Source organism: Uloborus diversus, chromosome 5 (genome assembly GCF_026930045.1).
Source record: "Uloborus diversus isolate 005 chromosome 5, Udiv.v.3.1, whole genome shotgun sequence".
Lineage (NCBI taxonomy): Eukaryota > Metazoa > Arthropoda > Arachnida > Araneae > Uloboridae > Uloborus > Uloborus diversus.
The window spans coordinates 117,404,662-117,416,703 of record NC_072735.1 but is presented as its reverse complement, the minus strand read 5'-3'; the positions used below and the strand labels follow the sequence as shown (position 1 = coordinate 117,416,703).

The 12,042-nt window shown below is 32.2% G+C and overlaps 1 protein-coding gene and 1 long non-coding RNA gene across 2 annotated transcripts in view; one reads left to right on the top strand and one right to left on the bottom strand.

The window, feature by feature from the left end:
• Positions 1–633: 633 nt before the first annotated feature.
• On the bottom strand, positions 634–1,292 carry LOC129222832 (histone H2A-like). The gene has a single exon (XM_054857384.1). The coding sequence runs from the start codon at positions 1,198–1,200 to the stop codon at positions 772–774; it is 429 nt and encodes a 142-aa protein (XP_054713359.1). The 5' UTR covers positions 1,201–1,292; the 3' UTR covers positions 634–771.
• Positions 1,293–1,867: 575 nt separating this feature from the next.
• Positions 1,868–12,042, top strand: part of LOC129222833 (uncharacterized) — a 39,180-nt gene continuing 29,005 nt past the window's right edge. Inside the window, exons 1-2 of the long non-coding RNA XR_008580617.1 lie at positions 1,868–1,892; positions 11,202–11,262. This is a non-coding gene — a long non-coding RNA (uncharacterized LOC129222833). The remainder of the gene's footprint in view (positions 1,893–11,201; positions 11,263–12,042) is intronic.

The window sequence follows — 12,042 nt, the reverse complement described above, 5'->3', positions numbered from 1 at the left end:
CCATAACTTTTTCATTTACTGATTGAGTAAACATAATTTTATTCTGGATTAGTCCTACCAATAGGGTCTGTCGGGATAATTTGGGTATAAAAATGGCCTACTTTGAACTTTCAGGCCTGTAATGGCAAATATAAATTTCCCTATTATCAAATTACTCAGTGGATGGGGGAATTTGGGTATAGTGATGGTTATACAGCAAAGCATGGTTCTAATAAGAATCTTACTCAATATTTTCAAACTTAGGTGGAATTTAGGTACAATTAAAATAATGGAATAGTATGAATACTAATTTTTTTTTAAGTGTTAAGATGGATTTTAAGACTGAAAATAGATAGGGGTAAATTAAATAGTTAAGTTAAAGAAAGTGCCAGGTTACGGACTCAGACATTTGCCAGAAATACTGAATCGCCTTATTTCTAAGCTTTACTCTAAAAGTTATTCATATAGTGGTTTCTATTTTTCACTTCACGCTTTGAAAATTAAATAGCAATTTACACCGGAACAAAGATTCCTTTACAACACTCTCCAAAAACATGCAACCTAGTCAAATTAAAGAACTAGTTAGTAATAAAATCCTAAAAAAAATCTGAAATACAATAACTCCAGAGAAAGTTCATTAAAGAAAATGGTACGTCCTTTCAGTCCTTTTATTTTAAAAATTTTAGATATTTTAAAAACGCGACAAAAACATACTTAGGACAGATGAATGAAAAGTTTCGATAATGAAAAATGAGTCAACTTAAAAGTTCGGTCCACAGAATTTAACAGCATTTAAAATTCTTGGCTGGGACCTCCTTTCTTTCCGGATCCAGACTTCCCGCCAGAAGTTGTACCAGTACTGGTCTTTTTCGGTAATAAAACTGCTTGAATATTAGGAAGTACTCCACCTTGGGCAATTGTAACTCCGGAAAGTAATTTGTTCAATTCTTCGTCATTTCGAATGGCGAGTTGCAAATGACGTGGGATGATGCGAGTTTTCTTGTTATCACGGGCAGCATTCCCTGCCAATTCCAATACTTCAGCAGCTAAGTATTCTAAAACTGCAGCAAGATAGACGGGGGCACCGGCACCTACTCTTTCAGCATAGTTGCCTTTGCGCAAAAGCCTGTGAATTCGACCAACAGGAAATTGCAGACCTGCTCTAGAAGACCTTGTCTTACTCTTAGCTTTTGCTTTACCACCTTTTCCACGACCAGACATTTTGCTATCAAATAAGAGAGACGTTGACGACACACACCCAACAGCAACAAGCTAACGGAATAGAATGGCGTTGGCGCGAAATTCACTAGCGCAAGGCGCGCGAACAATGAAATCCACAACGGTTGCAGTTCACTAATTTGAAATCTTAATTATTCAGTCATTATTTTTTTTTTGTCTATTAATTATTGCATCGGCCCTAAAATAGTTTACTCAGCATTGGTCGTCTAATTTTAGAGCTTAAGAGATGGAGATTTCAGTCATGAAGAATGTTTAAAAAAAAATAATAATAATCACGTGACAATAACACGTGACTTCATTAGTGTCTTTAGTAAAAAGAAAGCAATGTGTAAATAGATTTAAAAAAATTTAATTTGAACTTTGACATCTTGAATTCAAATTATGTTTTTCGCAATCACGAACTGCTGACAGGACCCTACTCATCGGAGTTAATGTTTCTAGAAATGACTCCTGTCCCCCCAAGCCTGCCCCTCCTCCTGGGCGGTCACGTGTGCATAGTTGTGTGTGTATGTGTGTGCATAGATCTGTGTGTATGCGCGTAGGCGTGTGTGAGTGTATGTGTGTGCAGTCGTGTGTGAGTGATTGTCTGAACGTACGTGTGTGTAACACATGGATGCCCCCGAACAGGAGAAGCGTACGGCTCAGGACCGCAGGAGCCGCGCCGGCAGAGGCCGGTGGTGCTAGAGTCCCTATATGAAAACGTAGTTTTCAGAGTTGCGACAACAGCTATGCTCGGAAAGCGCAACCAGTTACAGGGGGAAGATAGGGTTGCCGCCGAGTTGCAAGATTGGCTCCTTGCTCGCTTTCGAGTTTCATTTAAAAAAAATAGTCGCAAACGGGAGCGGAAAGACTGGCTGAAACGGGTTCTGGTTCTGAAAAGATGTAAGCACGCGGATTCGAAAATGAATGCTGTTCAATAAGTGAAACGCTCGATTTTTATTCAAACATTAAAAAAAGACAAAATGGCCCTGTGTTAGCAGAATTAAGAGCAGATATTTTTTTCTTAAACCTTATTTTCTTTAATGCGATCAATTTTAAATTAATCAAAAGATTCCGAGACAACGAAAATTATATTATAATTTTAATTGATTCAAAATGAATGAAAGAATAAAGACTGATTAAGAAAATGAAAATAAATAAATAAGCAACAAATAACGAACATAAAAAATTGCTTGTTTTTGCTACATTAAATTAAGCTTTATAAAGATTTTTGAACATAGAAATATTTCTTATATTGATATCAAAAGCATTACTTATTTATTTTTTTTTCTATAAAAAGAAAAATATACAATTTTCTGATTTAAATGGAACAAAGCTTAGCATTAGCTTAAAAATTCTGAAAGGAAATATATGCCTGGGATGCCCACCTACGGGGGGTGGGTGGGGGGCTGTTAGGGGTGTGGCACCCATGTATATGCAAAAGAAAGTTTGAAAGAGGAATACTAGAAATATGTAGAAGCTTAAAACAAGGTATCCTATCCAGGCCAGGATCTATACATTTTAGGCCTCCCTGCAACAAAATCTGTATAGCCCCTCCCCAGAGGCCATCAGTGTATATTTGTAACGTTAAATAAGTCTTAGTGCTAGTTTTTGTCAATTTTTGTCTTTAATTTCAGAGGCCGTTGAACCCCTTAAGAGGTGGGGCACCCCACACTGCGGATCCCATCTCGCCCCAACCCACTCCAAAAAAAAAAAAAAAGAGATTAAGAACCTCTGAATATTTTAATGGTTTAGTGGGCATACCTAGTTAATAGATTAATTTGTATAAAGTTGAAAACTGAAATTATATTAATCAGAGGTCATTTTTATTTGAAACTAGATGCAGATAGAAATATTCAGAAATAAATTGGGAAGTTAAGGAGGGGGTGTATTTCGACACATTATATTTTTTCAACATTCTTATATGCATAAGAAACAGATGTCTCCATTATTTTATATTTATTTCTTGAAAGTACACTATTTATTATTTAAAATTTTCAACAACATTTTTATACCAAAACAAAACTAGAATGAAAGGTAGTAAGATAGTAGACATTTTTTTAATGAAACAAAATTAAAACAATTCAGAGCACCAAAAAAGGACTTGTACTTATTTTGAATTTTTATTACAAAGCAAAAACTAAAAATTGAAAACAATTTAGCATGAGGAAAACTCATTTCTTTCATGCTAAGTTTTCAGATCAATAGCATGATCTTATTGTTGTAATCTTGTTGTTGTTGTAAACAACATAGATCTCTGTTGTTCAATTTACTTTTTGGTGTTATTGTATCTATAAACTTTATTTAAAACACAAAATTTTCAGCATTTTCATCCGAAAAAGAAAACATTAGTTTAATTAAAAACTTCAGTCACTAATGGGCTAATCTTCAAAAAGTGCAACTTTGCTATCACATGCCTTTTACAGTTAAAACTAAGGAATAATTTATTATTTTTTAATTTCAGCAAAAATATATCCATTTAAATCTGCCGACAGTTTTTTTTTTTTTTTTTTGTAATAATTTTTCTTTTTTTTGGTTTGCAGCATGTGAATTCTCACCTCCATGTGTTAGAATTTAATTGATTCAAAATAAATAAAGAGATAAAAAAAGGTAAGAAAATGAAAATAAATAAATGAACGACAGATAATGCACATTAGAAATTGCTTGTTTTTGTTTCGGAAAGGCAAACGTTGTAAAGAGTTTTAAATCTAAAAGTATTTCCTGTAACCATCTGAAACGCAATATCACTAATTAAAATGGTTTGCTATAAAAAAAAGGCTAATTAAAATTGCATGTTTTAGTTTACCCTGTACAATTTTCTGATTTAAATGTGATTAAGTTAAACATTAAAATATAAAATTTGAAAGATAAATATGCAAAGGAAAATTTGAAAGTTCAATACTAGAAATAGGTAGATGGTCAAAACGAGGTAATGCCTCCCTCCCCCCCCCCCAAAAAAAAGAAAGAAAGCATACCAAGAACCTCTAAATATTTTAGTGGTTCAGTAGGCACTCTTGGTTAAAATATTAATTTGAATAAAGTTGAAAATTATTACTTTAATTTGATGAAGATAGGAATATTCAGAAATAAATTAAGGAGTTGAGGGGTGTAACTTGAAACATTACTTATTTTCAACTCATATGAATAAGAAACAAATGTTTCTATTGTTATTTATTTCTCTGCATCACATCATGCATCTATTACTTACATTTTGAACAATATTTTCAAATCAAAACAATATTATAAAGAAAAGAAAGTAGACACTTTCTTAATGAAGCAAAGAAAAAAATCATTCCCAGCACCAGTAGAGGACTTGTACTTATTTTCAATGTTCATGGAAAAGCAATGTTTACATTTAATTTTGACAGAAATTTTAAATACAACTTAGCATGAAGAAAACTCATTCGTTCCATACTAACAGTTCAGGTCATTACCACATAAAGATTACAAGTCTCTAGTGTTCAATTAATTTTTTTGGTGTTGTTACATCTGTAAACTTTATTTCAAACATAGAATTTCTAACATTTTTACACACAAAAAAAAAAAAAAAAAAAAAAAAAAAAACGAAACACAAAGACATTTTTCTCAATGAGGCAATTAAAATCAAATTCAGGGTACCAAAACAGAATCTGTAGTTTTTATAGATTTTGGGCAAACTATTATTGTCAATAACTGCTTAAGTAACAAAATAAGCAAAGATTAATCTTTGTGTTTTCTGGAATGCAACGTAACTTTAAAATATTCACATGTTCAAAATGTGGTTATTATTATCAAATTTTTATCAATTCTTTACTCCAAAGTATCATTTCCTAAAACTAATAACTATGGACAAAACACAAGTTTAATCAAAAATTTCAGTCATTTATAAGCATAAAGAAAATACATTTTGTTATAGGCTTTACTCCCATCTACTCAATTAGGGAGTTTCGATTAGACAGGGCAAAATATACTGATGCTTGTAATTTATTTTCTTTTATACTATTTGTGAAGTGAATGTTTGTGAAAAAAAAACCCTTGATTGAAATAAATTGAATTTTTTGTTCAGATTTTTTCATATAGATTGCAATTCCATTCATTACCCTGTATCATGGATGGATGAACATGACCTATATTCCAACATCTTGAAAAATGCTTCCAGAATTTAGTCAGAAACAGAGAAGGTGCATTGACAGTCGGAAGTAGACTAGGATAACAGTTGCTACCTATCCCTTTCAAAATTGGAGTTATTTGCAGTTATTCAAATCCTGTCCTGTAGTTTAAGTGGGGAGAAAAATCTCTTCTTGAGAGGGGGGGGGGATTTCTGGATAACTACACAAAGAGAATAAGCATCAATGAACTGTTCATTTAATGCTGAAATAAACAAACCTAAATATATTTTTCATAATTTTATGTATACCTTAAATTACTTCAATTGAATACCGAAAAATTAATTAAAAATCTAAATTGAAAACAATATTTTTACATGACAAACAAGCATAAACCTTAAAGCATTTGTTTTACAAAACAAATTCAAAACTCTAAATTTAGAGAATCAAAACAGAATTCCAGCTATTTCTCAATTTCTGTTGCAAAATTGTTTGTTTTACCTCTTTACATTTCAATATTATTATACAAATGAATGATAATAAATATGATAATAAGCGTGACAAATCAGAAATACAGCACTGTTTGTATGAAGAAGATCAAAATTTTATTTAATTACACTATTTAGCATTTAAACACAGAATTTTTGTTGGTTTGTGTGTCATTGTTGAAAGTCCAAAGACCATTTCGGCAACATATTTTCTGAAGTCATCAGCATAATAAGAAGCATAACAAACATGAATGGCATATTATGTATGGAAGTTTTTTATTTTTTTAAACAACTTCATTAGTTTTGATAAAGCTGTCAAGCTAAGAAAACTTGGAAAATGATTTCTGGACATCCTTGTAAACTAAATATTGGAGATCATTCTATTATACAATTCTTTAAGTGAACAGTACAATACTATCATGAGTTTTCTAGAACATCTGCATCAGGGCCATTCAGCTAGTAGTTGAGCTTGCTTCAAGTTGCAGAATATCTGGAAGAAACTTAAACATTAAGGGCAAATAAATTTAAAAGCAGAAGTAAAACTCTTCAAATGTGCTAAATCATCAATACGGCTGAACACAATTGGTAGGAATGTTTTTTTAAACTAGTTCATAAAATTATAAATGGAAAATAAATAAAACACACTTTAATAGAAATAGAACTGCATTTCAACTACTTTGCATTAAGTGTGTTGTAAAATTTAATTTCAAATAACAGGATGTGTTTTAAAAACACTTGAGAAAGTAAAACACATATTACAGGGGAATATTTTACCTAATTCATCAATCTCTTTTGACTAGCATAGATTGTTTTTCATTTAGTTATGTACATATTTGTTACTGTGCATCATCTTTGCTCTTAAGAAGAGAAATCATCAGTTTATGATGACTAAAATAAGTAATGAACGTTCGTGATTCTAAATTTTTTAGGAACCGTGAGAAAACTTGCTTGTTTTTTCTGCACCTTACTTAGGAATATCCACAACAAAATTGTAGGGGAAGGTGGGGCACATTGGACAGTGGGGCATGTTGTACGGGTTCCAAATATTTGAATATTAATATTTTTTAATTTATTTTTTGATCAACAAATAGCTCCTATGGTCCTACAAATCCTATAATGAAATCACATGGTAGTTATATTGAACAAATTTTATTCCAGAAAGCGGTATTTCAGCAGTCCTCAGTACTTTTCAGAAAACTATGAATTAATTTTTTTAATGGTTTTAGTCAAGATTGCGAAAAAAAAAATTGAACTCCTGTCTTTACATGAGTTCAATTTTTTCAATTTTTCAACTTCAATGAATTCAACTTTTACATGAATGCCACTACCTCATCAAAGCGCTTACTTGTGACTGTGATTGGAAAAAATGTGAGTGCATACTAAAGAAATTAACCATAAACTGTTTTTGTTTGTTTTTAATATATAAATTTAAGTGAAGTAAAAATATAGGGAATGCAATATACTGATATATCTTTTGTCGGATGTCTTTTCATCCATAAGCTCATTATTTTTGCATTGAAAAAGGCGTTCCCTGTAACGCCGAAACACGTGTCTGCTGTAATTTATAAATTTGTGCTTCTACTTACGTTGTTTGGTCTGACTTTAATATACTGATGCTTGAATTTAAATTCTTTAAAAGAAAGCCACATTTTTTAGCAAATTCATTTATCTGTACCTGATATTTTAGCTGGCCACATGAATCAGTTTTGAAAGCCGTATGTTGGGCACCACTGTTTTAGAGCATTTGAATTCCCCTTAATTTCAATGTTCTATTTCCTGACAAAAGTATTGATTTTCTAAAGACCTCAACAAATTAAGATAAGCTCTGATAAATTGAATATTCATTTACAGATATATCTATTTTTATGAGTGGTTGAAATGAACTCGGATGCAATTGAATTACTTTTTGAGTGGGTGAGGCAAAATCATGAACATGTAATAAATGAATATAAATAATGAAAGAAAAATTACTTTCAAAGTTGATGCATTATAATAATAATATAAGAAAATAAATAACTCTGATTTAAGGAAGCAGTTACTAAACACGTTATTTTGTAATTGGTTGAAACATTGGATAAATATCAAAATATCCAATATACAGTCGACTCCCGCTACAAAGTGATCCGACTTAAGCGAAATGGCAATAACGCGATTTTTTCAACAGTAAAGAATTTTTGAGCTAGCGCGAATTCCTTGCCCGCAAAATGAAAATTTTCGGAAAGGAACCGCAGTGAGTAAGTTGTTTTTCGTGAATGGACCTTCATCCCTTTAGAATCACTGAGAGCAGAAGAACCCACACTGTACTAGTCTTTTGTCGCTTATATAAATAATTACTTCTCATTTTCCATTATTTTTTTTTCATTCTAAATGCGAAAGTTAACGAAATATAATGACACCTAGGAGTGCTGCTTTATCTAAAGTTGGTGAAGATAGAAAGAAAAAGAGATTGTTTCTGACAATTAAAGAAAAGGTAAAGCTTCTTGAAAAGCTGAAGCTGAACTAAAAAATGCTTCGAAGGGTAGCACAACAATTAGGTATGATGGTATGAGTGAATCTTCCATACGTACAATTAAAAGTCAAGAAAAGGAAATCCATAAAAGTTCACCGAGTAATAGTACCCAAGCAAAATGCAAAAATTATGAAAATGGAAGCTGTTTTTTATTGTAAATTAAAGAAACCAAGAAGAGGGGTAATGCCATAGATGGAAACTTATAAAAGAACCAATGAAACAACTGTATTTAAAAATATATTAGAATAACAACAGCATAAATGATCATTTTCACTTTTTTTAAGTTACAAATATCATTATTGAATCAACTGTACAGTACAACTATAGGGCATTTGCTCTCCTTACTACATGCCGTACGTACAGTACTGGTTTATTTTATGTCTTTCTTTCCCATTGATCATTGTTTCTGTGCATCATAGCAGTATTTTATGTTGAATAAAACGGCTTTTTTTTTAAATACAAATAAAAATTCAGTTCTTTATGTAAGAAACAGTAAGGTATGGTTAAGAAAAGGTTTTTAACTGTTTAAGGTTGTATTTACACGTGTCTAAAATGATTGGTTATGTTTATAAAAGTTTTTACACATACCTTTTTCCACAATGTGAAATTTCGACTTACGCGAGGGGTCTTGGAACGCATCCCTCGCATAAGTCTGGACTCAACTGTATATCAAAATATCGGATATTTTTGAACCCTGATCTTTACAGATAATCTCAAAACCCCACGATGACAGCCTTTATTTTAAAATGCAATTCCACAATAGTTAAAATTTAACTCCACATTAATTGAGATAGGATTATTTAAAAATCATTTTCCCACCAAATATCGAAATTTTTACGAACTTGATGTGGGGTGAGAGCTTCATGTACTTTATTTTTCTGCTGATCTAGAAGAGTAGAATTCTTCTAAAGTTTGATACCAAGAAACACGTTGTGTCATAATGACACACGATAGACGTGAAACATTTTAACTATTCATCAAACACTTTTGAACAGATTGTGTTTCTTATTCATATTTTTACATAAAATTATATAAATGTGTCCACTGATAATGATCATCTTCTTCCTTCTTAAGAAGAGAAATGATCTGTTTACGATAACTAAAGTAAGTAATAACAAATGTACATATTGATCTCTGCGCTGCCTGAACGCAGTACATGCAACCGTACAAAATGAGAAAGGAAGCGAGAAGAGTGTAATGTCTCACTTTTCTCCAAGACCTGAAGGCAAGCAAGCCACTTTTTTCCTTCTAACCGACATTGCTTATCCCCACCACATTTCGTCACACAAAAAGGAAGGATCATAACTTCAAAGTCCTCGCGCAAAAAGTTTCACTTAAAAAATCTTTGATTCAGCATTTTATCATAAAAGTATTGATATTTCAACCCGCAAAATTTTAAATGTACCCAATTTCTGACAAACAAGAGCTGTTGCTGGGAGGACTTTTACAATCTCAAAAACCCATGATAACGGTCCTGATCTCAAAGGTAATTCAACATTTGTTAAAACTTAATTATGTATCAATCATGGCGATAATTATTTAAAAATCATTTTCTCAATAAAAATAGAAATTTTTACTAACCTGAAGCGGGGTGATAGCATGTACTTTATTCTTCAGGTGATAAAGAAAGAGTAGCATGTAAAGGAAATAACTCGGCAACCTTAAAATTAGTAAACCCTAATTAGAGCATAATAAAAAGTACCAACACACTACTTGAAACGAACTTAGAACATCTCAGTTTTCTGTTTATGATGGAACACACAGCGAGTGACATGCTTGTTGAATAAAAAAGAGTAAATTACCAAAATAACCAAAACTGCCTACAATTCATTAAATTTTTTATAAAATAGTACATTTTAAATTGGCTCGCTCAACCTAAAAAATCAAAAAATCGATAAAAACTGCCGTGTGCCAAGCAAGTATTCTACTTCATATCCACTTCAAACGCTTTGGCAAATTCATGTAGTGACATTAATTTCATAATCGAATTGACATTTTTTTTTACGATTTTTAACTAATAAATATTTGGCAGAAAATCATAACAAATCATTTTTCCTTAAATCTAAATGTTATTAAAAAGATACTGCCAGCAAGCATTGAAAGTTCTATAATTTATAAGCATTTTATTTCCTCTGCATCTCCTTTCAAAAAACGAAAATTTGACACTGTAAATACTTACGTTGCATAAAGAGAAGATTTAACTTGGAGTTTTATAGCTTGAAGGAATATTAAAAACGATACAAAATTTTTGTCAATGAGCAGGAAAAATAAAAACCCTAAAATTAAAACATAAGTTAAAATGGGTTTTAATATCAAGTCACATTTATTTAAAATAAAAATTTTCTGCAACATACAGCATTTATAATACAAATCACAAGTTAAGAAGACATCCTCACGTACATCACAAGTGTATGTTTTGTTTACTTCCACTCGTCGCCAAGCACGAAATTGATCGCGCCAAACCGAATACAGAGATCTATCGTTAAAAAAATTTAATTTACACAATTTAAACTTTTGCCTTGTCTTAAAGTGTTGTTTTTCAATAATGTTGTGATTCGATTAAATGATTTAACAGGAAAACTAACTATAAAAGACCCAAATAAAGTGTCAGAAGGGAATTTTAGAACACCGGAACACATGTTCTTGATATAATTACGCGATAGTTAAAGAAATAGGAATGGACTCACTCAAGTAAAGCTACACACTTATAATTTGAACATTGTAGAACAGTAATATGAGCATTAAAATCTTGGACTCACCTTTAATTTTCCAGATTCTGGGTTTTTCCACAGCACTGTCATACGCTCCATGTTAATCCTACGGGAGAAGAAGAAACACTGCCTCAGGCGGTCTTCGACCAATAGGAAAATGATACCGCGTTGTCGCAACTCTGAAAACTACGTTTTCATATAGGGACTCTAGGTGGTGCTGCCGAGGCATCTGGTCCAAGCTGAAAAAGGAACCAAACATCAAAGACGGTCAAGTGAGGACAATAAGCAATCGTGATTGCTCAAAAAAAAATTAATTTGAATTTTGACATGCATGAGTGTAGGTGTGTGTATGTATGCGTGTGTGTGTATAGGTGCATGTATGTATGCTAGTGTGTAGGCATTCATGTGTGTAGGCATGCGTGTGTGTATGTATGCTACCGTGTGTAGGCATGCGGGTGTGTGCAGGATGTAGACGCAAACCTGGAGACGGTTTTAGCTAGAGGAGCAGCATCGGAAGGGGCTGATCGACGGTGGTGCTGCAGAGGAAGGCGGGAAGAAATAAAATCATAGGACATCAGAACGGTCAAATGAGAACAATTCGCAACTCCAATAAACTATAGGGGGCGCTGCAGCCAGTCTAATGGCGGATGAAAAGGGTAAAACAAACAACTTACAACTTGCTTTGACGCTTAGTGAATCACAGTAATTTTTCATCGTGTTTGTGGGAAGCTTTCTTTGCTATTCTTCTGAAATTACATTAAACCACAAACAGTTTGAAGCCTGTAATTTACCCCAAAGAAAACACGTAGAATGGAATGTTTTACCTTTTTCTTTAGTATTGTTTATCACCGCAAGGTAGCGTATTCGAGCTCTGGAGTTGCGAATTGTATTAGGAATACTATTAACTAAATTATGTTTAATGCTATAAAATACAGTATAACTGAATAAAATATTTCTATTTGCGCGTTACGTTATCTCTAACTTTTTCTCAACCTTTTTGAGAATTTTTAATTTTGTAAAAGAATACATGATTTTCATCAGACTAGCTAATG